The sequence below is a fragment of the Haliaeetus leucocephalus genome, unplaced genomic scaffold (genome assembly GCF_000737465.1).
Source record: "Haliaeetus leucocephalus isolate CR32 unplaced genomic scaffold, Haliaeetus_leucocephalus-4.0 Scaffold848, whole genome shotgun sequence".
In the NCBI taxonomy this organism is placed as follows: Eukaryota; Metazoa; Chordata; class Aves; order Accipitriformes; family Accipitridae; genus Haliaeetus; species Haliaeetus leucocephalus.
Genome location: NW_010973284.1, coordinates 9,600,238 through 9,626,579, shown reverse-complemented (window position 1 = coordinate 9,626,579; position 26,342 = coordinate 9,600,238). Strand labels below are relative to the sequence as shown.

The window sequence follows — 26,342 nt, the reverse complement described above, 5'->3', positions numbered from 1 at the left end:
GCTGAGCCGTGGAGGGTCCAGCACATGTCCCTGGGGCCCTCATCTGGAAACCTCCCCGGAGGCTCCCAGTGGGAGGAACAGGGCTCTGGAGTGGTGTTGCTGGGCGATGGACACCTCTCTGGAGAGCTCGCTGGTGACAGCGGGCACCGTGTGCAGGGTGGAGCGTGAGGGGTGCAGGCGAGGTGCTGGGATGGTGGTGGTGGGAAAGTCATTTGCGTGGCTGGAAAGCTGACCCTACCTGGGGAGGGGTCTCGCAACCCAATTGCTCGCTGTTCCTCTAATGCAGTGGTAGTGACACCTCCCCAGCGTGAGCGTCGAGGGGAGCATCTACGATAGTGCTCCCTCTTTGCCGTTGTTACGATGCAGCAGCTGGTTTTTTTGGCATAGACGGTGCCAGAGCCTCTGCTGCTGGGGCTGCTTGCGGGATGCTCGCACCTCGGCCTCGCGCTGGGCTCTGCCTGGTCGCTCGCTCCTCTCCCTTCAGTTGGGTGATCTCACGAACGCACCGGGGTCTCCTTGTTTGGAGGCATTGGCAGGATCAGGCCTTAGCCAGCAGCCCCAGCCAGGCAGGAGGATGATCCCGCAGCTGCTTCCCAGCAGGCAGGCTGCGTACGCCAGCCTCCGCTCTGCTGCCCTGCCACGTTCCCCGTCACCCACGGTGCTGTGTAAGGCTCGCCCTGCGTGCACATCGCTCCAGGGGCTCGCTTCAGTGTGCCCGGAGTGTGCGTGGTGCCACGCTTTGCCTGCGCAGCTCCCCAGTGTGAGACCATGAAGCTGCAGCCCTGAAGCCAGCGGAGGTGAGCAGCGAGGGTGCTTGTGGATTGGAAACCCAGCGCTGGAGGCCGGGTCCATCCTCCACACATGGTGAGGTCCGTGCTTTGCAAACCTCGTACTGGGTTGGACGTTAGGGCTACTGGGGCATGTGTACACGTTGTGCCTCATAATATATGATGCGTAGGGATTTTTTTCTCCCCACAATTTTCTAGGTGTTAGCAGGAAGGTTATTCAAAATAGAAGAAATCAATTAATTAGGAAACGTGTGGGAGTGTAAAAAGAGAGGCTGGGAGTAGGTGGGGAGGGGTCCTGGGCTGGGGAGCAGGTGGAGGGGACCGCTGCCGGCCTTTGCGCCTTGTGACGGTGGCCAGCAAGTGGGGAGGGGAAAGAGCGGGCTGTCACTGACTCTGGGAATCTCAAGTGAGATTTCTTTTGGAAAGAAAATAAGCAGCAAGCTCTGACGAGGGCAAGTAAGAGACTGAGCTGGTAATGGAGGAGATAGTTGGAGCTCCAGCTCAAGCCCTGCTGCAGGATGACTCAGTCCTTAGCAAAAGAGCAGGGGTAGGAGCCAGGTTCCTACCCCCAGGAGCGGTTGAGCCTTTAGCACATCTGCAGCTACTGCTTGATAGTGAAGTAAATTGTTGCTTTGATGGGAGGGGATGACAGCATTTACCTCTGCCCCAGCAGCTGAGTGATGCTTCAGGCAAAAGACTGAGATAACTGGGAAGAGAGCAAGGTTTCAGCTAGCTGCTGCTAACTCATGGGCTCCCCTTGGCCACTCTGTTGGGACAGATTTCTCTCTCCCTGTGTCCTGCTTGTCTAGGGTTAAGCTTTTCTGTGTCAGGATACATCTTTTAGTGGGACAGACGCCTGTCCCTCTGCAGCCTGTGTTGGCTGGCTCCGTCTCCTACGACGTACTTCATAACCTCTTTCTTCCAAAGAGGTTATCCTCATTTTTCCCCGCCACAAAGTCTTGAACGTTTCAAATGATGGCCTGGGCAATGCCGTCTCTGTAAGGTTCCTGCCATTTTGTCCTGCTCTTTGGTCTTGTGCTGGGAAGCAGCAGGAGGCACAAGCACTTGCTTGGGAAGCTTGTTTCTGTGCCCCAGGCTGCCAGCTCTGCGTGCTTAAAAATAGGGTTTAAATCCTCTCCTGGGCACAAGAGCCACACAAAAATTTCATCGAGCTTTTTAGGGGGGAGGACGATGATATTTGAGACCTGGAGCTAGGATGGGGACACAAAAAATCCTCTGCACCTGCTGGATTCATCCTCCGATTTGCTGGTGGGGTGCGACGCGTGCCTGATAGCCTGACAAATGCCATCGCCTTTCCTTGCTCCTGGCATGTGCAGTCAGTGATTTGAAATGAAACGCGCTCTGCCAGGCAGAAAACCTCACTGCTAGAAGATGGAGTTCAGGCAAGGGGTAGTTACTCTCTCCCTCCATGTGTGAGGGCATCACTGGTTACCAGTTGCACCCACTCAGGATAAGTAACTAATTGATGTTGGCCTTAAGATCTATATAATATTCCTCTGCAAATAAAGCCTTGCAGCCTGCGTGAGGCTGTTCACATGGATCCGAGTTCTGCAAAGCAGTAACTAGATCTCCCAAAGCTGCTGGAGCAGGTAAGTGATGTTCCCTTTCTCCATATGAAGAGATGGAGTGAGCAGCCCCGAACTATCACGGGAGGTGGTGGCAGAGGCAGGGTTAGATGCTGGCTCTTCTGGCTCAGCTGTAGCTGGGCGGTTTTGGGAATACTTCAGAGGGACTCCGTGGAGGGATTAATCCCCGAGTTTAGTGACTGTGGGTTTCCAGGGCTCTGTACAACCTGACAGACGAAGATATCTGCAGCGGCTCTTGTGTTCTGTGGGCTCCCAGATGCAAGCTTTGGGCCACTTGTGCTTTCTGAGAGCCGGTGCATCCACAGCACCTTTCTGAGAGCGTGTGCAGATGGAAGGCAGGAGTGCCGGTGTGCCGTGTCCCTTATAGCCCTTGTGTGGCAGAGGGGTCCTACGCCCACCCCAGTGCCGGCGCATCAGCAGGGAAGCAGGCGGGTTCGGCATGAGTGAAGGCAAGGATGGGAGATGACTAAGAAAAAGAAATTTCCAGAGTGCAGCACGAGAGGAGGAGGGGAAGAACGCTTTGCAGGTCCTCGCCTGCTGCCAGATTGCTCTCGCTTCGCCGAGAGTCCAAGGAGGGAGGCCAGCTAACACAGGCTGACGGATGCGGGGAGGGGAGCAGGCTTTGCAGGGCAGTGGCTGGCGGGCAGTCCAGGTGCTGGGCTCTGTCCTGGTGAGCCTTCCTGGTGAGCCTTCCCCTGGCGGGACCGGCTGCGGTGGTTCCCCTCGGCTGCTCTAGGATGCTTCCCTCTCTCTTCCAGGCTCTCCATCAGCTGTATTACGACCCAAACATCGAGAACAAGAACTTGGCTCAGAAATGGCTGATGCAGGCGCAGGTCTCTCCCCAAGCGTGGCACTTCAGCTGGCTGCTTCTCCACATGGACAAGGTGCCCGAGATCCAGTACTTCGGTGCCAGTGCTCTCCACATTAAAATTTCCCGTTACTGGAATGACATCCCGGCCGACCAGTACGAGAGCCTCAAGTCGCAGCTCTTCACCCACATCACCCGCTTTGCCAGTGGCTCCAAGATCGTGCTGACTCGGCTGTGCGTGGCACTGGCCTCCCTGGCGCTCAGCATGATGCCGGAGGCTTGGCCCTGCGCCGTGGCAGACATGGTGCGCATGTTCCAGGCGGAGGACTCCAACGTGGACGGGCGAGCGCGGTGCCTGGCGCTGCTGGAGCTGCTGACAGTGCTGCCCGAGGAGTTTCAGACCAGCCGCCTGCCGCAGTACCGCAAGGGCCAGGTACGCAGCGTCCTGGCGCAGGAGTGCGGCTCTGTCTTCCCTTTGCTGGAGCAGCTGCTGCAGCAGCAGGACTCCCCAGGTTTCATCAAGCAGAAGGTGTTGAAGTGCTTCTCCAGCTGGGTGCAGCTGGAGATCCCGCTGATGGACTGCGAGAACCTGATCCAGGCAGCTTTCACCTCTCTGCAGGACCCGGAGCTCTTTGACACAGCGGTGGAGGCTGTTGTCAATGCCATTTCCCAGCCTGATGCCCAGAGGTAAGGGCAGCCTCTCCCATGCGCTGCGGGCTGGTGCTCCTGGGCATTGATGGGGGAACAGGGTGGGGAGGAAGAACCTCAGGCTTTTTTCTAGCTACCATCGGCCCTGGAGGTGGTGATGACAAGGTTTGGAAGTGGGAGATGTTAAAAGCAGCCAGAGGCTACTGGTTTCACATGGTTGGTCCTGGAAGGCTTTGCACCATGGTTGACTTCTGGGCACCATGTTGTCTTGGGCAGCCACAGCCCATCTCCATCCTCCTCCTCTCAAGCAGATGAGGATGCTCCCTTCTGGCTTCTCGTGTCAGATCCTGCAGCACCCGATGAGGGAGCAGGTGCCTCTCTCCTGCCAGGGGGAGTTCAGAGACCCTCCTCTGCCTTGTGCTGCTGGTCCAGCCAAGGACCTGGTTTAATGCAGAGATAATAAAACCAGACCTGTCGGTCTTCTCCCTCCTCCTGGCTCCAACAGCTCGTGCCGGCCAAGGACTCATCCTTTGTTTGTGGCCGTGGCTGCCCCTGGAGCAGCTGAGCTGGGACCTCGGGCTGGGGCAGGTCCTGCCGGGGCTGCACTGCAGGGCTCCGAGCTCATCTGCTTGGCCGCGTTGTCCGAGCTGCTGTCAGCTCTCAGGACCAATGCCCGCAGAAGGCAAAGTACATCTCCTCCAGTTCCTGTGGCCACATCCCTTCCTGGCTGCTTAGCAACCTTCCCCCAAAGAGGAGGATTTCCTTGAAGGCTGGGCTGAGCTGCCGCTGCTGTGCATCTCTGTGCATCGCTGCGCATCGCGCAGGCTCCGACCCTCTGCAGCGGTGCGGATGCTGCTGCCGCTGCGGTTGTGAGCCCTGGTCCTCCCCTTGGCTTCAGGGTAGGCTCAGTCCCTGGCTCAAGGGCAGCTTGGGGCTGTCCTTGTCCATGACAAGGGGGTTGCATCTGGAGACTGCACGTCCTGGCGTGCAAAGGGACCCATCAGGATTTTGATGCGCTGCCAGGTGTGTGGAAGGGTTGCCTCATTTGCTAGCATTCAGAAGATGACCACAAGCAGCTTTTCCTTGTACCCAGCAAAGGCTGTGGGCCAGCCCAAACCCTTGTAGCAAGGTTGGTGCAGAAAATGAGGTGAGAGAAGGTGACTTGCAGTTCTGAAATGTTGGACTCTCTATCTTCCTCCTTTCCATTTTCCTTGAGTCTCAGGAGTCCCTTGGCTGTGATTCCCCACCTGTGTGCAGGAGTCTGGCCCTGCAGCACTGTTCTTCAGTTGCATTAAAAGCCTGAGCTTTCTGTTGAGCTTTCAAAGTGAATTTTGGTGAGGAGTGTGGCTGACAGCAGAGTTTCCTCTCTGCTCCCATGCTGACCCTGCCATGCAGTTTCTGGCCTCATTCAGTCCTGCCACGCTGGCTGCTCCCTTGTAGCATCACAGACACTTGCTCTCCATCCTTATCCCTGGGGGCATCATCGGTCATGGCAGAGCACCCTCCTGTCCGTAGGCGTGCGGGCAGTGGCCAGGACGGGGTAGGCAGGCAGTCTGAAAGGCTGCCCAGTGTGTGAGCCTGGCACAGCCCCCGCTCCCGGGGCGCAGGGACAGCGGTGGCATTGTCAGAGGGACGCCCTGCCAGGCGGCGTGTGGTGTCAGCTGCTCCAGGGAGGAGCAGGACTGTGCTCGATCTGGGATGGCTTCAGGAGCGGGGTAGCTCACAGAGCCACTGCTTCCCGGCCCCGGTGGGCTCTCTCTTCCCCTTTGTTCCTTGTGTCCTCCGTCCTGCGTCCCTCCTCCCGCTTCCCCTGGTGCCAGCTGTCCCGCCCCTCCGGCTTTGTTGCTCAGCCGCGGCAGGTCCAGCTCTTCCCCGAGCCCCCAGGGAGTCTCCTGACCTTTCTGTCTCTTATTTCCACAGTCTGGGAGATCCCTGCTGCTTTTCAGCCGCTCTCTTCCTCCACGATCTCTTGCCTTTGTTTCTGCAGGGGCCTGGCTCCCCACTGCCCTTGGCCACAAGCTCAGAGCATCCTCAGCGCTGGCCTGCTGACATGGTCCTCTCCAGAGCTTTGTAGGGCATTGCTCTGTGAGAAGGTTGGTCTCGGGGCTCCCCACCTTCCCACGGGTTCCCCAGGTGTTATGGACCCTGTGTCTTTCCTCCTCGCCCCCTCCCAGCTGGCTTCATTGACATTGGTGCGGAGGCGATCGTGCAGGTGGGCTTCTACCATCAGCAGAAGGCTCAGTGGCTCTTGAGCTTGGTTTCTGCCGCTAAGGGTTAGGTAGCCTGGGGTCATCTTCCCAGGGGAGCACCACCTTGCAAGGCATCCCTCACGCTGCAGCTCCTCACCCTGGGAGCAACTGGTTGCCACCCGTGTCCAGGTGGAGAAGGGCAGGTGGGACCTCATGGGCAAGGATCACCTGGCCATGGTGCTTGTGCCAGCAGCTTCCATTTCCCTGCCTGCGAGCAGCAGCGGTTGGCTTTCCTGCCTCCAAGGTGTTCCTAGACATGATGCAGCAGAGATTTGTGGGTGCGAAGTGTTTGATCTCCCTACCTGCCAGGCGGGTGGGAGTCCTTTGCACCCAGAGGAGGGGGTGTCTTGGGCATTGCTGGAGCCTGGATGCTGCTGCTCTGTTAGGATACGGCATTCCAGCCCGGAGCTTGCAGCTGGAGCACCTCTGCACACACCTCTGCTCTCAGGGGCAGTGGGAAGCTCCTGAGTCACAGGAGGGCAGGAATGGAAATGTTGTTGCATCTCATTTGCAGAGGAGGCTTGGGCTGGATTTTCCGTCTTGTTTGAGGATTAACCCCCGGCTAAGCTGGTCAGAGAGCTCAGCGGCACGTGCTGCAGGGGGAGAGCTGGCACGCAGCACTTGGCCACCCTCCTGCAGCCTGGCGGGTATGTCGGAGGGGAGAGGGACCTCCACATGGTGCATGCCCATGGTGGGAGTTATGGAGCGTGGGCATCGGACACTGAGCTGCCTCTCTGAAAGCAGCAGGGTGTTGCTGCAGTGCTGGAGCTGGCGGGATTGCAGGTGTCTGGGTGGGATTGCTTTGTGTCCAGCCCATCCCTTCCTGGTCTTGGCACCTGGTGCTGAACCCCCGAAGGGGGGTTGCACTAGAAGAGTTTTCCAAGAGCTTCATTAGAAACAGGTTTTTAATATGTGGGTTTTTTTATCAGGAAGTGGCTCAAATTTTAGATTAGGAAGGATGAGATTGTCCCATGTGAACTGCCCCTCTGCAGGTTGTCCCCTGCACCATGGTGTGGTTTGGGGAGGGTTGTGGGAAAAGCAGAGGAGGTGCTGGTCCCACAGAGAGAGCTGTGGATGCTGCAGTTCACTGGGCATTGAGATTTGAGAAGGGACTGGGCAAACTCACAGAAGAAAAATTTGCTCAGCTGCTAAATACCAAGGCAGCAAATCTTGCTCAGGAAGGCTAACACAAATCACGGGAGGGAAGTACATGGGGAACTGTCACCATAGGGCTGCCACGTTCATATACTCTTTCACAGGCGTTCCCAGTCATCAGCTGCTGGAGACAGGTTGCTCAGCTGGGCGACCAGGGACTTGCCTGGGCCAGGATGGTGTTGTCCTCCCCTGCTCGGCACTGGGGTGCCGTGGGTGGGAAGCGGTGGCTGGCAGCAGGGCTGGCAGGCACGGTGTCTGCCTCCTGGGGTGAGCTCTGTGCCCGATCAGGGCCATGGTGCCATCTGGTTGCTCAGGGCTGGGAAGCAGCATCAAGTAGATGGGGTGGCCTGGGGCTCCGTGCTCCTGGATGTGGAGGAGAGGAGCCCAGCTCTGGCTGGCTTGGCCATGGCTGTTGAGCAACTGGTTAAAACAACTCACCTAGAGCAGGAATCCACCTCCTTGCTGTGGAGCCTTACATCTGCATAGGCAGTGAGCAGAGCAAGGTGGTGCTCAGGATTTGGTTCACCCAACCTTTTCTAGAAGTCTTCACTAACATGGGATGAGTTGCAGCATGGAAGCAAACCCAGGTGGTTCTCTCTGTTGGCTGTGCAGGGAGTCCAGAGGACTAGCTCAGGTCTAGGCATCTGCACTCTGAGTATTTCAAGGTAACCAGCTGAAGCAGGTTCCTTGTCATAAATTCCTAAAGTCATGAAAACATCTTTAAGGTAATGTGAGCCCAGTGCTGCAGAGGAAGGATGGCTTTACCCTACACTGGAGCAGTGGAACGTCCCCTGTGCCTTTTTGTCAGCTCTCTTGGGCTGACCCTTATTGCAGCATCGGTTCCCTGGGAGAGAAGCTGGTGAATTCCCAAATTCTCCATTATCGCAGCACTCCCACACTGCCATGGGCATCACTCATGGGGGTGAGAGGCTTGAAAATGGTTTACACACAAATACCTGTCCCCTTCGCCGTGTGATTTCCTCTGGGGGAGAGGGCTGAGGAGGGGGTGACCCCCGGCAGCACACAGCACACAGAGGGGATGCCGAGGCGGAGAGTCCCTCTTCCCTCTTGTCTTCTCCCACTGACCCAGACCTAGAAGCTGCCACCACCAGCGCAGCTTTCTCCCTGTGCTGGTGGCACCAATGGCTTTGTTCGCTCCTACACTGGCCATAGCAAGAGCGGCCAGCACGCTGGGCAGCCCTACTGCTCCAGGGTGGACGTGCGGCTGTCCTGATACCAGCACTCGCATCTCTTCCCCACGATGGGCACAGGAGAGCTGGCATCACGTGTGCCTCCCGCTCTGAGCATCCTTGGCCCCACACCTGCGTGCAGCGGGGCAGGCGGGGAGCACATGGAATAGCTGCAGCACTGCATAATGCGCTTTGGTGGGCAGGGAAATGGCAGGCTGCTCATCAGCCTCCGGCACGGCCTCTCTCCAGGGGCCCTGGGCTGCATTTCACCTTGGCTGCCTCCTTCTCGTTGCCTTGGTTACCATCACTTACAGGCAGCTGCTGGAGGGGAGGCTGATGTGCGTGATGTGATGTGGGAGTGCTGTGCGGCGCAGGGCTGCGGCAGCCGGGGAAGGTGGGGGGCCGGGGGAACATGCCACGGGGCCAGCATCCTCCCTGGGTAGGAGTCCCGGAGGGTGGCTGCCCCCTTCGTCCCAGCCAGAGAGCACAATCTAGATGTGCCCATGCTGGAGAGTCGTGTGGCTTCCCAGCAGCACTTCTGGCTGCCTCCGTGCAGAGCTGAGAAGCACGGGCTGCAAGCATGGCAAAAAGAGCCTGCAGATCTGCCCTCGCCACCCTTCTCCCACTCCCCATCCCCGCCGATGCTGCGGCATGTGGGCACAACTCACTTGGAGCTGGTTATGGCGGTGACAATTTAGTGCTGGTCAGGGGGTGCTGGCAGACAGGCAGGTACCCACGCTGTGGTGCAGTGAGGGATTTGCACAGAGCTGATGGCCGCTGGCTCGGCCCTTCTCTTTGCTTGCAGAGGCTCCGCTGCAGGAGTATTCGGTGCTTCAGCCTTTGTCCTGAGGCCACAGGCTGGGAGGAGAGTCCCTATAAGCAGTAAAGGCTCCTGGATGCATCCCGTTACACAAAGCAGCCTTCCAGTAGGGAAAGCTGGGCAGGAGCCCTGGAAGAGCATCAGGAGGGATGGATGCCGTGGCAGCCGGTGCTGGTGAGGTGATGCCCGGCACTGATTCAGGCTGTGCTTGCAGGTACGTGAACACCCTCCTGAAGCTCATCCCTCCCGTGCTGGGGCTCCAGGAGCAGCTGCGCCAGGCGGTCCAGAGCGGGGACATGGAGACGTCGCATGGGATTTGCCGCATCGCTGTGGCCTTGGGGGAGAACCACTCCCGGTGAGTGCTGGGGATGGTCCCCAGGAGAAGGAATGAGCTTGGAGCAGCCCACTGTTCCCCACATGCTGCTTTGTCCAGGGCCTGTCCTGCACCCGGTGATGCGTGTCAGGGCAGAGGAGCCAGGCTCGCAGCGGCGGTGCCCCCCTGACCGTGCTCTCTGCTCCCCAGGGCCCTCCTGGACCAGGTGGAGCACTGGCAGAGCTTCCTGGCCCTGGTCAACATGATCATGTTCTGCACTGGCATCCCCGGGCACTACCCTGTCAACGAAACCACCAGTTCCTTGACGCTCACTTTCTGGTACACGCTGCAGGTCAGTGGCCATCGTGGGGCAGCCTGTCTGGATCCGGTGCTCCAGGCAGGGCCGGAGGCACCAGTGCACAGGGTCTGGGGTCTGGCCTGGCTGCGTTTGGTCCCCAGGGATTTCCCATGCCCCCGCTCTTCACCATGCACTTGCAGCCACTGCAGGGCACATACCTCAGAAATGCTGGCCCCATGGCTTGCTTTTTCCACCCCCAGACTTCCTTGGAAGTCTGAGCCAGCCTTTAAGGGCCTTGTTAACATAACTAATTAAAACTTCATGCTAATTTTTTTTTTTCCAGCAGCAGACCTGGTTGTTTAGCTTCTTGCTGTGCAGCTGCATCGGCTGCAGGCAAGGAGGAGAGCACGTGCTGGCTTACTGCGGGCTAGACCCTGCTGCCAGGCTGGTAGCTGTGGTCTCTCGGAGAAGGAAGGAGAGGGCTGGGGGCTGCTAGTGGCTGCCCCGCCTGGGTTCCCTCTCCCAGGGCCAGTGTTCTCTGCACCAACAGAGCAGCCCTGCCATGTCCTGCTCTATTTTTAGTCCCCGTTCATCCCCCCCAGCTCCATTCCTCCGCAATCTGATGTGATGTGGCTGAGCGTGGGCAGGGAGGGGAGCGATGTCGGCACCGTGCCGGCAGCTCCTCTGCTGTGCGGGCCCAGGCCGAGGCTCCCACCTCCTCTCGCTGCTTCCCCAGATGGGTCTGAGGATACAGGTGCAGGCAGAAGAGCGCTGTGCTCCCCAGGCACCCATCCCAGCCTGCCTTGTGCGGGTCTGAGGCATACGTGCTCCCGAAGCAGGCGTGCTCCTGAGGCTAGGACACGGCAGGGCAGTGCCACCCTGCTGTAACCATGCTGTCTTCAAATGCCCAAGGGTCCACCTAGCTGCTGGGGCTTCTAGCATCTTGCCTCCAGATAATGCTGCTGCTGCAGAAGGGCTTGGCATCAGGTGGACCTTGAGGAGCTGGAAATGCAACCTCTGAGGTGTGACAGGTCCCACCAGCCCTGGGAGATGCCCCTGAGCCCCCCGTGCAGTGGGCGTGCTGCCTCCATTTTCTTTCCCCTGCAACACCTGATGTATTTCTCCTCCTGCCACCAGGACGACATCCTCTCCTTCGAGCCAGACAAGCAGGCGGTGTACCAGCAGGTCTACAGGCCTGTCTACTTCCAGCTGGTGGACGTGCTGCTGCACAAAGCCCAGTTCCCCTCCGATGAGGAGTACGGCTTCTGGTCTTCGGATGAGAAGGAGCAGTTTCGGATATACAGGTACACCTGGGGCATGCCTCTCCCTGGGCAGCAGGAGCAGGCCACTTTGCTCCCTGCCTGGATGCAAATTTAGGCTTGGAGGTGGGGTTTGCTTGGCAGGTAGGCAAGGACACAGGCAGCATCTTGTCTGCCTGGAGCCTGAGCGCTGTGGGGACGCCTAAGGAGAAACACGGAGGAGATTCCTTCCACCGAGAGTTGTTTTGGCTGTGGTGGTGCTATGGAAACAAGCTGGTGCTTTGGGGTGGCACCAGTTGCCCTGCCTAGGAAGCCCTGGGAGCGCTCTGCGTTGGGCTGGGGCAGTGTCCTTGTGCAGGCAATGCGGGCACCCTGCCTGACAGCGAGAGGGGAAGTAACGTGTCTGCGGGTGGAGTGCTCTGCAGGGGATGGGGACAGCATTTGGAGAGCCCCCATGTTCTCTGCAGGGTGGACATCTCTGACACGCTGATGTACGTGTACGAGATGCTGGGTGCTGAGCTCCTGAGCAGCCTCTATGACAAACTGGGACGTCTCCTGACCAACACAGAGCAGCCATCCACATGGCAGGTGAGCGAGGGGAGCCGGGTGCCAGGCTGATGGCTACCAGCCCCTTGGGGACCTGTCATTGCCACGGGGCGTTGAGAGCAAAGGGATGTGATAGAAGCAAGGAGCATGACAACCTTGCCAGCACACATGCAGGCTCTCTGGGGTCTGCTGGGACGAAGAACAGGTCTTCTGCTTCCCTGTCCTTAGCACTGCACAGGGACCAGCCTCCTCAGCCACTGTGGGGTGGTCTGAGCTAGTGCCTGGGGCTGGGGCTGAGGTGGGCATAAGGGGTCAGTGTGTGGCTCTGACGGTGCCTCTCCCACCCTGGCAGCACACGGAGGCCTTGCTCTACGGCTTCCAGTCCATTGCCGAGACCATCGACGTGAACTACTCCGACGTGGTGCCGGGGCTGATTGGCCTTATTCCCCGGATCAGCATCAGCAACGTGCAGCTTGCCGACACAGTCATGTTCACTATCGGTGAGGCCTTTGCTCATGCGCAGGCTGGGCTGGGGAGGGGGATGCCCTCTGAGACCGCTCCTGTCCAGCAATAACAGCATTGAAAAGCAAAGCCGAGCATCCCGGGACGCGGGGAGCAAGACCCCGTGGTGCAGTCCTGCAGTCTGATCCCGTCTGTGTGCACAGGGGCCCTATCAGAGTGGCTGGCTGATCACCCCGTCATGATTAACAACGTGCTGCCGCTGGTGCTCCAAGCCTTGGGCAACCCTGAGCTCTCCATCTCCAGCGTCTCCACCCTGAAGAAGATCTGCCGGGAGTGCAAGTACGACCTGCCACCCTACGCTGCCAACATTGTCGCCGTGTCACAGGTAGGAGCTGGATGCAGATGAACGTGTGGTGGTGACCTGGGATGTGCTCTGTGCACACCCTTTCCTCTGCAAGGATCAGGGCAGGGGGGCACAAAGCAGCGGCTCAGGGCTTCTTGCTTGGTGTGGAAGACTTGTTGTCAGCCCTGTTCCTAGGCCAGTAGACCCAGGTGGCAGGTCCTGTGCCCTGCTGTGAGTGCAGAAATAGCAGGCAGTGGCAGACACGACTGCCAAGGGGTCTACTGGGGTACGCACTTGGGTGTCTATCCTTTCCCCGGGGTTTTGTTTGCTTTGCTGAGAGCAGCAACTTGCCAGCTCTGCACCCGCCAGGCAGCTGGTGCCACTGCTGAGCATCTTGGGGGGTATCCTGGTGTTCAAGCCTCTCCATGGAGACTGAGCTGGTCCCTGCAGTGCCTGGGCAGCTTGTCCCGTGGTCTTTCTTGGCTGTCAAGATTTGGGGCAGATGGGACTCAGAGCCCCAAGGCACTAAGAGGACGGCTGGGCTTGGGCAAGCTGCCAGGGTGTGCATGGGAGCAGAGAGGGGCAGGTGGAAGGGATAAGTCTCTGCTTTTAGAGCCTGGGGACACTCATTGGAGTAAGGAAGCCCCGGCTGAGGTTGGCTCCTCGAGCTGTCCTGCTGCAGAGCCTGTCCAAGCCAGGGGCTCCCCTTGCTGGGTGGCTGAGTGAGCTGGCTTAGGGAAGAGCTTACCAGGGGACAAGGATTTTGCTCTGTGCCTGTGGCGGATTGTGGGGAGTGCGTGCCACTTCTCTGTGGCCACGCTGCTGTTGGTTGTCTCGACCTCCTGCGTCAGTCCTGCCTCCTGGAAGGGAAGGGGCTTTCTGCAGCACTCACCCTCTTTCTCTCTCCCCTTCTCTTCGGCAGGAGGTGTTAATGAAGCAGATTCATAAGGTAAGAGGGGCTGGTTCATGCCTCTGGCTGGTTCTGCTTGCCCCCCCATACCCCTTAGTTGTGCTCAGCTGAAGCTATAAGGGTGCCGTCATGAGTTGGGCTGTCCCCTGAGGGGAGCTCAGCGCTGCAGCCATCGTGTGCAGGGCCAGGAGTACCTGCTGGCTGCCTCTTGCTGCACTGCTGGGCTCCCACTGCACTTGGGCTGGGGTCACGCTGGGGGGTATGTCCTCGTAGAGAGGGAAGTACCCAGGGAGGCTTAACTCTAGCAGTTCCCAGTCCCTCCAAGCCCAAGGATGCCAAGATGGCAGGCAAGTCTTCAAGAGAAAAAAGAAGGGAGATCAGTGTGGGGACAGAGCCCAGGCTGTGCCTGCGACCAGGATGGGGTGACACACTTGACCCCACAGAGGCCGAGACAGGCTGTGCAAAGGATGGTGTGCTGAGGTAGGGTGAGGGCCAGCATGGAGATATCTGGCCGCCAACTTGGCAGGTTGCTGGGAAGAGGCCAGGTGTGCTGGTGGCAGAGCGCCTGTTCCCTGGGTTCTGCCATGCTGGTAGAGAGCTGCTCCCCTCTTCTGCAGTGAGATGTACCTAGAGTGACCCAGATAGAGCAGCTCAGGAGCTGCAGCACACTGGGGTCCTGGCTTAGCTGGCTGGGCTCCTGGCAGCTGCCTTAGCTAGCATGTGTGTGGTAGGGCTGCAGGCTGGGCAGTGACCTGTCCCCTTGTGTGTCCTCTCTGTCCCAGACGAGCCAGTGCATGTGGCTGATGCAGGCTCTTGGTTTCCTGCTCTCTGCATTGCAAGTGGAGGAGATCCTGAAGAACCTGCACTCCCTGATCACCCCCTACATCCAGCAGCTGGAAAAGCTGGCTGATGAAACGGTGAGTGCCTGCATGCTACCTCCATCCAGAAGTGGCTTCTCCTACTGGGTGTAGCCCTGGGGTTGCTGTGTTGCAGCAGCACTCTTGAACGTGGGCTCAAGAGAGAGTGCAGTGCAGGGAACCGCTCTCTGGCACTTTGCCTCTGCAGTCCTGGTTCCTCAGGATCCCAAAGGCATGACTGTAATTGAGCAGCGCAGCCTGTGTCATGCTTTGGCTTTATTTTCCCTGGCAGCCCAATCCCTCCAACAAGCTGGCCATCATCCACATCCTGGGCCTGCTCTCCAACCTCTTCACCACCCTAGACATCAGCCACCACGATGATGACCACGAAAGCACCGAGGTCAAGAAACTGCCAGTGCAGCAAGGACCCAACCCAGTGAGTAGAGCAGTAGCTCGATGCCCTTTGCCACAGCTGGCCAAAGCCTCGCTCTTCACTGCTGGTGCCAGGAGGGGGGGTTAATGGGAATGCAGCATGTACCATGAAGAGGGTAGTGCTGGTGCATTCCAGCTCAAACAACTCCTTCAGCTCATCCCACTGCTCCTGAGGTGGGCAGAGGTGACCTGCAGGATCCCTCTTGGCTGGGTGCTGCTCTGGAGGACAGCCCAGGGGCTGCCTGCCAGCTGTGAGCCATGCCAGGCTGCTTCAACAGGGAAGAAAGCTGCCCAGCTTTGGAGAGGGGAGGAGGCAGTGGTGCCCAAAGGTTTGAGTCCAGGCCATGCTTAGTCTCAAATCTCCCCTCCCCAGTGCCATGTGGGCCAATTCTCCTCAGTGCCTCTTGTTCCTTACAGGTGGTGGTGGTTCTGCAGCAAGTCTTCCAGCTCATACAGAAGGTTCTCAGCAAGTGGCTGAATGATGCCCAGGTGGTGGAGGTAACTAGGCTCCTCCTGTGTACTGCCTGCAGCTCTGCCTGTCCTTGCTGACCTGAACTGGGGACAGCAAAGGACAGACTCTGGGTGATGCCCTGTAAGCCAGATGTCTTTCTGGGTTGTCTGGACCAGTGCTGCTTACTGTCACCAGCAGCGTCCAGACGTTCTTGTCTGTCTTGTGCTCCCATCAGCTCTGCTCCTCTCCAGTTACGGAGGCCCTGCCATGAGCAGGGAGGTGGGAGATGAGGGTCTTCCAAACCTGTGTTCCCTAAGAGGATAGCTCTGCTCTGACCTGGACCAGTGTCATCCGGTGTTTCTCCAGTTTGCTCAGTCCAGTAATGCCCATGTGCAGCGTCCCACCAGCTACTTCCCCCTGGCCCTCGGGGAGACTTCCCGCTGCAGCGGGAAGGGTGTTCCTTGGTCTCTGGGAGCATCCTGGGCTGCAGGGCAGGGCACCAGTACCAGAGCAGGTCTGAGCCCTCTGCCTGGCTGGTCCCCCTCCCCACTGCCGGCTCTTCCCTCCCCTGGGACCCATCCATCAAGCCCTGCCACCTGGGAGAGGTCTTCTGATGCCCATTGCTCACGCAGTCCCTCTTCTTCTGCAGTCTGTCTGTGCCATCTTTGAGAAGTCTGTGAAGACCCTCCTGGATGATTTTGCCCCCATGGTGCCTCAGCTGTGCGAGATGCTGGGGCAGATGTACAGCACCATCCCCCAGGCCTCTGCCATCGACCTCACCCGGCAGGTATGGAGCCGTGCTCGGGGCTGGGGCTGCTGCTCCCCAGGGAGGCTGGGGGTGTGCAGGGCCAGCAGCAGCTTCAGTCCTTCTCTCTCTCTTGCAGCTGGTTCACATCTTTGCACATGAGCCTGCCCACTTCCCTCCCATCAAGGCCCTCTTCTTGCTCGTTACCTCAGTCACGCTGACCCTCTTCCAGCAAGGTACGTGGGATTAACCCTTCTTCGTGCTGGGGCTGTTGTCAGGCTGTTGCATGCATGGAGTCTGGAGGCGTCTTACCAGGAATGGCTGTTTTCACTCCTAGCTAAGCTAATGGGGCCATCTCTGTTTCTTGGATTCATCCCAACCCCTGGAAGGTGGGTACCTTCCCTGCAGGGCAGCAGAAGCAGGAAACCCCTGGGCAAGACTCTGTACTGCCGTGACAGCCCCACTTCTGCAGCAGGGCTGGGCGTTGCGTGCTGCAAGGGTCGAGCCGGAGCTCCAGTCCCGCTTGGCAGGGAGGCTGTGCTCCTCGGGAGATGCCGGGGCTCCTCCGGGGGCCAGCGCTGCTTGTAGTGGCCAGGAATCAAGCCCTCGCACGAGCAGGAGGATGTGTGTGTGAACATCTGGGAAATGACCTTTTCAGAGTCACTGCTGGCCACCGAGTCACCGCTGTGATGTTGAGGATGCTGGCATCCTCCCGCAGGGCAGGGGCCCCTCTTCGGCTTGCTGCCCACCCTACAAAAAGCGAATGGGATTAGGACAGGCCCCTCCGCACCATGGCTCCCCTCAGCCTCTTGGTGACTTGCCCCGTGACAGGGACAAATGTACCTTGGAGCTGCTGGCTCTGGTCCTTCAGCACCTCCATGTGTGGTCCCCAAGGGGTCTTGTCCTTTGCTCACAGCCGGGTGCTGGGTAGGGTGATGCCATCCCCCCAGTACAAGGCTCAGAGCTCTCTAGAGAGGTGGGAGAGGCGTGAGGACCCCTGCTTCATCATCACGGCACGGTCCAAGCAAATCCCGCTGCTCTGAGGTGTCACTGGGGTCAGTGGCAAGCGAGCCGGGCTTACCCGGAGATCAGGTCCCCGCTTCTGCCAGCGGCGTGTGGATGCGTCTACGCTGAAACCCTTTTGGCTTGTCGCCCGGGGAGGCGGCGATGCCTCCGGGCAGCAGCAGGCATGTCTGCAGGAGGAAAGGGGAGGGGACAGAGCCCGAGCTGTGCCAACGCTTGGACACGAGATTTGCTCAGGCAAGCGGCTGTCCAGCTCGCTGTGTGCCCAGGACTGTGTGCTCCCACCCATCTCGTGGGTCCCCTTCGGTGGGTGGCCAGCCCTGAGCAGGGCGAGCCCCTTCTGCTGAGCCCACGGGTGGCAGGAGAGAGGGGGACGCCTGACCCCACAGGGGACAAGACGCGTCTGTGCGCAGTCAGATGCCAAGGTAGGGTGAGTGGCACTGGCATGGAGATCTCTGGGCACTGAGCTGCTCTCTCCCAGGAGAATGCTGGAGGAGACCTCCAGGAGGGTCCTGGACTCAGGGTCTCGGAGAGCATCTGGGAACGGGGCGGGAGGGTGACTGTGCCAGGGGCTCCTGAGCAGCTGGTGACAAGCATGTGCACGCCTGAGCCCGGCTGGGCCTGTCAAGCGTTTGCTGAGGTGTTGTCGTTCACTTGCAGTTATCTTCCAGGACCAAACGGTGCTCTGAAGACACCCGCTCAGTCCCCACAGTGCAAAAGCTCTAATTCTCCTTGTGGAGATGGTGCCCAGCTAGCCCCTGCTCCTCCTCCTCTTCCTCCCCAAGGACACGAAGATCTCTACCTTGGCTCTGCAGCACCCAGGTGCTAGCTGGAGACCCTGGGGCTTCAGACCCTTTCCTTTGCAGTTTCTTTCTGTTCTTGGGTTCTCCAAGTTTCATGATTTTTTGTATGTTTTGTTTCTTTAACTTGCTTCAAGCTGCTCATGTTGCCCATCCCCTTCCCCACACACCCCTCCTCCCTTACACTCCTGTTTTCACTTGTAAATTCTTTCTGTATCACATAACTATATGATGTTGAGTTGCTGTTTGTATGATTTTTCTCTTAAGTTACATCTTTATTATATTTTAGGGCCCAGGGATCATCCTGATATTGTTGATTCATTTATGCAACTCCTGGCACAGGTGTGTTTTAGTTTCTTATTCATTCACTTTCTGTTCTCTCTCTTTCTCTTTTTAATTCAATTTAAACCTATTTTTAGCTTTCTGTTGACAACGTTTTTTTCCTTTTAGTTGAATATCGAGTTTCTCCATCTGTTTCCGTGGAAGTTGAAAACAAAACATTCTCCTTTAGTTCTGGGTTCGCACCATCCCCAGGGCAGTGCCCTCCTCTGCAGGGCACCCTCCAGCTGCCACCCCCCTCGCCTTGCCGAAGCCGGCGCGGGGCGCTTGGGGCTGCTGCCGCGGTCACCCTCGGGTGACAGACAAATTAGAGCATTAAGTGGATGTTTTCTGACCCATTTACCTGCCCTGTGATGAGTCCTCCGGAGCGGGGATGGGCTGAGCTGGCTGCCTTGGCCCAGGGCCGGTGGGAGGAAGCCCCTGCCCGCGGTAGCAGGCCGCTGCCAGGGTTTGGCTCTGAACAGTGCGCTTGTGATGGCGTCTGGACCTGCCAGGGTGCCACGCTGCCGCCTGCCCTGGCAGCCTCTCGGGGTGGTGGCAGCTCCTGTGTCTGCAACCTGGGAGTGCTCCCGTGCTGCTGGCTTGGTGGCACGCAGGGACGGTTTGCGTTGGTGTGGCAGGGGCCGCGGGCTGTCTGCAGGGTTGGCAACTCGTGTCACCACCGGCAGTGGGCAGGCAGGGCCGGTGCTGTGCTCTGTGTGTCTATACGCCTGTTGGGAGCAGCGGGAGCCCAGCACGCTCCTCAGCCCACCGTGGCCCTTGAGGGAGAAGCCCTGACGTCCTCAATGCACTCAGTGCCCCCATTGGAGCGATATCCCCCGGCACCTACCCAAAGGGTGGGTCGGTGGCGAGGAAGGACCAGCAAAGTTGCTTTCTGCTTCATTTCTGTAACGATGAGAGGTCTGACCACGCGTGCTGGCCAGGTGGCTGTGCAGGGACACCCGCCCGAGCAGCTGCCAGAGCTGTGGCCATCCTGCCCTTGCCGGCAGCCCAGGAAGGGTGCCTGGCACGTCCAGGTGCTAAGCTGTCGACCCCCTCCAATGGCAGCTCGGCCCTCGCAAGGGTCTTGCGGGATGGAGCAGGCGAGGGGGCTGCACCTTCCTCCCCCCAGGCAGCGTCTGCTCCTCACGGGTCTCACCTTGATGCCCAGATCCCGCTGAGACCCATCACATCTTGCAAGTTGTATCACAGTGTTTTCTTCCCTGCTTTTCCTCTTGAAAGACGTAATGTAATCAAGATTATTGGAAAGCATTCACAGCTTTTGCTGATGCTGGTTTTAGAAGCTGTGACCTTTTAACGAGGGCTTTGAACATGATGGGAGAATTGGTGAATGGGGTCTGTGCGTGAAGTTCATGGAGATGTCCTCCCCAGCTGCTTAGTGCTGGCGGGACCTCTGCTCGAGCACTGTGCCCAGTTTGGGGCACAACATTTCCATAGATACAGACCAGAGAGCATAGAGAAAAGCATCTGGGAAGATGACCACCTTGTACACATGGTGAGGAGGAAAGGCTGATGGGAGCCTGAGGAGCTGCATGAGTCTTGGGCTGTGTAAAAGGTGATATCCCAGTCAGAGTGGGACAAACAGTCACGGAAGGAAATCATGGAACAGGATCTAGGTTAGGCAGTAGGAGATCTTTCTCAGGGCGCAGGGAAGCACTGGAAGGTCACTCAGGGAGCTGCTGTTGCTTGGAGGTCTTGAAAGGACTCATCAAGCCTGTTGCTCCTGGAGGGCAGGTAGAGGTGATCCTGCTGGGGGAGGGTAGGGGATTAGGTGACCCTGAGGGACTCTTCCAAGGCTATTTGTTGTTTCTTTGGAAAGTGCTGAGTTTCTTTCTGGCTTGGGGCCCTTCTCTGTGTCTGAACATGGCACATTTGTGCTCTCTTGGAGAGAAAAGTGCATCCATGCTGCACTTCCATGGGCTGTGCTGTCAGAGCAAACACCGCCCATCCCAGCTGCTGGGAAGCTGTTACACGCTGCCCTCATGGGCAGGATCTGCAGGCAATGCTGGGCCAGCGTGCTGGCAGCCAGCCTGGTCCCTGGCATGCCGGTCTCCAGACAGTCTACGTCCTTTGGAGGTCCTGTTACAGGAGCAGCTCAGAGGCTCCTACCTCCATGGCTGCTCCACCATGGATCACTGTGAGGTGCCTGATGCACTTGCCAGCCCGCTGCCGCCTGCTGTCACCCACAGCCACTCAAGACCTGATGTTTTCCTAGGCTTTTTATTCCAGCAACCCCATGGAGACCAAAGGATCCCATCTTCTCTCATGTGTAGGACTTGTTCCTGCTCTTCCTTGGCCTGCCCCTCTTCCCAGACTGATGATCTGGTGGGGTGCTTTGAAATCCATCAAGAAATGGCCTTGCCATCCCTGCTTGACTCATTGCTCTCAGGACTTCAAGAGCTGTCTGATGGCAGAGGTGGGTCCAGCCAGTCCTCTTCCAGAGGACCATGCTCTGCGGTGATGCTGTTGAGCATTTGTAGATCCAAGGATTAAAGTCGGACAGAACTGCAGTTCCTTCAGATCCGATTTTCATGTGGCAGGGGCTGTGTTCATCCCAGCCTGCTCCGCCTGTGGGGCCCTTGGTGAAGGAATGCATATTCAGAGCAGCAGCAACTTTGGACCCAAGCGTGTGTCAAGGTGGAGACTTTCCCACTTCCCTGACCGTCTGCTCCTGTGGTTGATGACCTTGGTGAAAATATCTTCCCTGTTTCAAATGTCTGTGGTTTCTCCTTGCCAGCAGTGATTTTTGTCCTCTCCCTCTGCCAGCAAGTACTCTCCTACCTTCTGATAACTCAGAAGCAGCTCCTACCTCCTGATATTTGCACATCTGCCCTCTGTCACCAGCTCACAGGGAGCCATCTCTCTGTGTGACAGGATTTCACTTGACTTTGCAGTATATTTATTTGGGCTTGGTTGCAGCCTGTGGGGCTGCCCAGTCGGTGTGGCTGACCGTTTTGCCACCATGTTAATTGGCAATCCACTCCTGACGATGGCTGGCTGATCACAAGAGCATGCTGGCTTGAACAAAATGTCTTACAGATGCTGGAGACCCTGGAGTTATTGTTACTACTCAAAGCTAAGTATAAAATAACCAGTCTGCTGTAAGGCTGCACAGAGTGGTGCTGGCACCCTTTGCATTGAGATCTGTCCTCAGACTCTCCCCTCCCACCTTCATTGTGTGCTGGGAATAGTGCAGAGCATCGCTGCTGCTGTGCCCGAGGTGAGCATCCCACCTGAAGGGGTGCGGGGCTCAGTGCCACCCGCGCAGCCGGAGCACCCGTGCCCAGGACCGCACAGCCGCGGCGGTTGGGGCTTGCACCTGGGTCTCCGTCTGCAAACCCAGGCAGAAGGTTCTGGTGTTCAGGAGCTCTTGCCCGCTCCCTGGCCAGTGGGTATCGCTAGTGTGCGTGCTCCCAGTTGCAGGTAGGATTTTGGGGCTCTCCAGCCTGCCTCCCTGCTCGTGGCTGTAGGCACATCCACCCACCCTGGCAGGGCTCCATGCTGGCATGGACCTTGGGAGTGCTGCAGTGACCTCCCCTGACCAGGAGCCCAGGAGCAGACTGAGCAAGTGGGGCCTTGCCAGGCAGAAGATGGAGGACTGACCTGTGATGGCCCAGCCACCGCCGTTCCCCACCTCCCTCCCTTCTTGGGCTGGTCCAGGCTGCACGCAGCAGTCCTGGAGCTCTCCACCATTCCTGCTCCAGCCAGAGTCAGAGCCATGTGGAGGACGTGGGCTCGGCATCCCCTCTCCCCGTCAGGCAGGGGCTGACTGCTCCTCCCTGGCCCTGGTGTCTGGCCAAGCTCATGTGCCCTTTCCAAAGCTGGAGGCTCTGCTCTGCCAGGCATGTGGTCTGGGAAGAGGTGGTGGTGCCGCACATAAGGGCTTGGTCTGTGTGTTCTGGGCAGCTACAGGAACTGGCCATGCAGCCCCCCCACTGTCCCCTGTCCGCTGGAGAAGTGGGGTTCAGTGTCCCTTCCATGCCTGCCTCTGAAGAGCTGGGCACAGAAGAAGAGCCTGCTCTGAAGACCTGCCTGGGGGTCTCCCAGCTGCCATGGAGAAGAACCCAGACGTCCTTTCCATGCCAGCCTGCAGGACAGCCCTCGCTGGAGAGCCAATGCCTAATTGCAGTGGAGGATGGGGCGGGACATTTGAAAGCATTTAAAGACCTGTCCCCATCCCAGAACATGTGAGCAGAGCTGCTCTGGCAGAAGATGGGGAGGACAGGCTGGCAGTAAGAGGCCCCAGGGCTGGAGCAGGGTACTTGGTGCTGGGAAAGAGCAGCTGGACCTACCTGGTGCTGCTTGCTAATGGGAGAAGCTCCACAGGGCCCCATCTCATGGGGGTAAAAAGCATCTGTCTACATTAGGCATGTGCATGTGTGCCCAGATTGGGTTTGTGCTCTGTGCTCCCTTGGTGGAGGTGTCCTATGGGAAGGAGCCTTTCCAATATTGGCACGCTTTCCACTGTGGCGCTGACGGAGAGAGTAGCAGATGCTGCAGCAAGTCTGCAGGAGAGTTTGGGGGCATCTGCCTGCCATGGGTCTGGTTTGGCTGGGAGAAGCACCCTGCAGGTAGGTGGCAACCTGAGCATGTTGGAAGACTCTTGTGCCAGCTGAACAGTCTTGCAGTGTGCTGGACTCAGGTTAAAACCAGCCCCTTGGATGGGCAGGGTAGAGAAACCTGCAGCTGGGTGGTATCACGGGAGCCAGCTGCCCTCAAGCAGCATGGTGCTGGGGGAGAGGCTCGTGGTCACCGCTCTGGCGCCCGCACCAGAGCCCCAGCGGGGATAGTCTCCTATGGCTAAAACTACAACATGTCTTGCAAGCATTTGTCTGGTATGGGGCTGACTTGACAGCAGCAGGCATGATGAGCGGACGTGTTTCTAAACCATTGCCCAGGCACTAGTTAGCCGCCTGATGTTGGTGCTAGCGTGTCAGGAGGGATGGTGCACAGTCTATATACACACACAGGTAGACCGTGGCCCCTGATAACCCCTGTGAAGGCCTCCTCCGCTTTTATCTAGCAGGGAAGCAGGTCCCTGCAACTGTGCCATCTCTGCCTGGTACAGCGATGCCTTTGGTGCCCAAACCCAAGTCCTGTCTTGCAGCGTGTGATACAAAAGGTCAGAAAGGAAATGGGGTAACCCTGAAACCTGCTCCTCAGCTTCTCGGTCTCCAGCATATGTTCTCTGCACTGGGCAGATGGCTGTGGGCTTTCCCTGGAGAAGAAGGGGTGGGAAATAAGTCCGTTTTGCTCCAAGTAGAGACCATGGCTGTGGGCAGATGGCCATGCATCCTGGGCGCTGCTGGCTGAAAGCTGTCCCTGCTTTCATCCCCAGGAGCGAGCAGGCTCAGTTGGCCCTGCACACAGCTCAGCCCAAGGGCTGCCTGCCCGGTATCCTGCTCTCCGAGCTCCAGGCACAGAGCAGGGCCACTCCAGTGCTGTGGCTGCTGTCCCTGGTGTCACAGTGACAGCAGGACAGGAAGCATGGCTGCCATCCCCAGTGCTGGTCCGCAGCAGCTGGCACGGTGGCATGGTGGGCAGGGCACAGATGTGACCGCCTTATGTAGTAGGGCTCGCCACGGCAAGGCAGAAACTCTTCCCATGGAGTGGAGGGTGCAGGCTGAAACATTTCCATCCAGCAACTGCCCAGTGCCAGCCCAGGGGGGACCAAGCCACTGCATGAGGTGCCACAGCTCAGGGCGTCCCCAGCAGCGGCGCTTGACCCCCACAGAGGCCGGTGGGATCACTGTGCAGCAGAAAAAAACCCCAAAGCTTTTCTGATCTCAGGTTTGGCTCAGGAGCTGCCAAGCAATGTTGGCGTCTCGTTGTCACCTGTGCCCGGAGCCCAAGCAGAGCGAGCCACTGGTCCAGTGTGGGGTTACTGCTCGAACCGGTTGCTGTGACCCCAGGGATGCCAGCATCTTCAAGAGGAGAGGAGCAAACCACAGAGGTGGCTGGTCTCTGCTGGGCCCTGCATGGCTGCCCTTGTCCCGGGAGCGCTGCCGCTGCCTGTCCTGCTCTATTGGGACAGGCGGCTCCTGTCCTGTCTCTGTGTCTGAAGCATTTGTGTGTACACTGTGGCATCTATCCTCAGGTCCTGGGGCTGGCGGTCCCTGAGCAAAGTAAACTGCCTGGCTGTTTGATTGACATTTTCTTGGGGGGGGGAAAGTGATGGTTTCCTGCTGTACTGTGTGAATCTGCCGTTTACCATGAGTGTTCCCAGGTAAGTGTGTGTCCAGACAGAGGCTGTCTGGGGCACCGGGTTCCTCGGAGGCTTCCTGGCTGCCTCTGCAGCGCTGGGTTTATGCTGCCTGTCTGTGTGCCTTGCAGGCTCTGAAAAGGAAGCCGGACCTCTTCCTGTGTAGCAACCTGGATGTCAAAGCTGTGTTTCAGTGTGGTGAGTACCACGGGCATGGGCACGCACTCTAAATCGCTCTGCGGAGAAGCCAGCCTGCTTCTCCTGCAGAGCCAGGCACAGACCAGCCAAGAACTGGGGAAGCACAGGGCTGATTTGGGATGGCGTGCAGTGTTTCTGGCTGCTAACCTGAGCAATATCTACCTACCTGCAGGTGTCCTTTCACTCAAGTTCCCCGAGGCCCCAACTGTCAAAGCATCCTGTGGCTTTTTTGTGAGTATTGTGGCATCGTGCAGTCCCCTGAGCGCTGGGAGGGAAGGAGTGGGGCTGCAGGTTGGGCAAGGGTGCTGCAGCCTGGAGCCAGCTTTGGCACTGAGCGGTCTGGACTCTGTGTTGCAGACAGAACTGCTGCCCCGCTGCGGAGAGATCGCCCCAGTGGGACAGGTCGTGCATGAGAACGGGAAAGTGCTGCTGCAGGCAGTGCTGGAGGTGAGAGACGCCGGGACCGTGGGCTCCCCGGGCAGCTTTGGGCTCTATTCCTGAGCAGCACCCCTGCGGACCCAGGGGCAAAGAGCCAGGCAGCATGGGTGGGTGCACGCAGGGTGATGCCAGGGCTCAGTAGGGTCTGTCTGCTCTGTGACAGGGCATTGGTGGCCAGGCTTCCCGCAGCCTCATGGATCACTTCGCAGAAATCCTCTTTGCCTTGAACAAGCACTGCTTCAGCTACCTGAGTGTCTGGATCAAGGAGGCCATGCAGCAGGACGGCTTCCCCTCGGCCCGTGTCAGCCCTGAGCAGAAGGAGACCTTCAGCCAGCAGATCCTTAGGTTCGTGCACCCTTCCTTGTGGTGGCTGTGCCCCACCTGCGGTGGGAATGACCCCTGCTCCTGCATGGCCTGGCGTGTCCCTCCCGATTCATGTTTGTCCCCTCCCTCTGTCTTAGCAGAGAGCGTGTGAACAAGCGGCGAGTGAAGGAGATGGTAAAGGAGTTCACCTTGCTGTGCCGAGGGCTGCATGGCACGGAGTACACAGCAGACTACTGAGCACCTGGCCAGGACCGTGGACAATTTGCCCAGACCAGCTCTTCCCCGCAAGGAAGTCCCCCCCTCCTCCCCACCCTGCTGCAGTACGGCTCATAGAATAACCCTCCACCTAGAATTAACCCACTCGGGACGCTCCTCAGCTAGATTTGGTGGCCGCATCTCGGTGTCAGCATCTTTGTTTCCCCCAGCATGCTCCCCCCTCGCAGGGGACAGGAGTGCCGGCTGCAGGAGGCAGCGACAGGGATGGGGGGAAGCCTGGGCAGGACTAACCCAGCACGGGCTGCCCCGCGCCTGGGCTACCAGCCCTTCTTTGGCACTTCCCCGTGGGTGCCCGTGCCCCGTGGCAGGGAGGCTGCCCCTGTGCCCGCAGCAGTGGCTGGCTGGGCAGGGGGGGGCTCACCCCTGCTCATTTGTATGTGTGTGGTTGGGAGGGGGGAGGCCCTGCACCTAATTATATTAAGAATATTTCTATGTTGTGGCTGTCATTATTGCGGTGCCTGGACTCTGTCTACCCCTTGCCTCTGGGGAAGAGCCCGGCAGAGGGTGTTAAATCATGGTTGGGATGATTCAAAGAACTTCTGTCCCCCCAGCTTCGGGAGGGATGGCAAAAACCAGTCCCCCCCCCACTCACCATGCTCTCCTGCCTGGCATGGAGCAGAAATGGTCCTGCCCCACACGAGAGGGGCCAGACTCCATACCTGCCAAAAGCAGGGTCCACCCTGCAGCACAGGATGTCTGCACCCCACTCGTGTTCATCAGAGCAGGCAAGGGGCTTGCTCATGCTCGGAGCCCTCTCCCCTTTGCCTTAGTTCCCCAGCCCAGCCTGCGAACATGCTTTCATTTCTGGGGGTCCCAGTTCTGGTTTTCTGTTCTCTCGGGCTGGTTTTAGCTGACGCACAG

General features: G+C 58.5%; 1 protein-coding gene across 3 annotated transcripts; it reads left to right on the top strand.

Annotated features, from left to right (window-relative positions):
- The first annotated feature begins 3,050 nt into the window (after nucleotides 1-3,050).
- On the top strand, nucleotides 3,051-25,930 carry IPO13 (importin 13). 3 transcript variants are annotated; one of them, XM_010582501.1, is made up of 19 exons: nucleotides 3,051-3,890; nucleotides 9,480-9,620; nucleotides 9,789-9,930; nucleotides 11,014-11,180; nucleotides 11,603-11,723; nucleotides 12,034-12,181; nucleotides 12,347-12,528; nucleotides 13,409-13,435; nucleotides 14,179-14,313; nucleotides 14,546-14,689; nucleotides 15,103-15,183; nucleotides 15,786-15,923; nucleotides 16,021-16,117; nucleotides 17,994-18,046; nucleotides 24,377-24,443; nucleotides 24,616-24,674; nucleotides 24,801-24,890; nucleotides 25,045-25,226; nucleotides 25,346-25,930. In XM_010582501.1, exons 1-19 carry the CDS (start codon nucleotides 3,133-3,135, stop codon nucleotides 25,440-25,442), a joined length of 2,829 nt encoding a protein of 942 aa, XP_010580803.1. In that variant the 5' UTR covers nucleotides 3,051-3,132; the 3' UTR covers nucleotides 25,443-25,930. The 3 variants fall into 3 exon arrangements, 2 of the variants coding, with proteins under 2 accessions (XP_010580803.1, XP_010580802.1); XM_010582500.1 differs by having other exon boundaries at nucleotides 25,343-25,668; XR_775320.1 differs by lacking the exon at nucleotides 17,994-18,046 and having other exon boundaries at nucleotides 25,346-25,652.
- The last annotated feature ends 412 nt before the right edge of the window (nucleotides 25,931-26,342 follow it).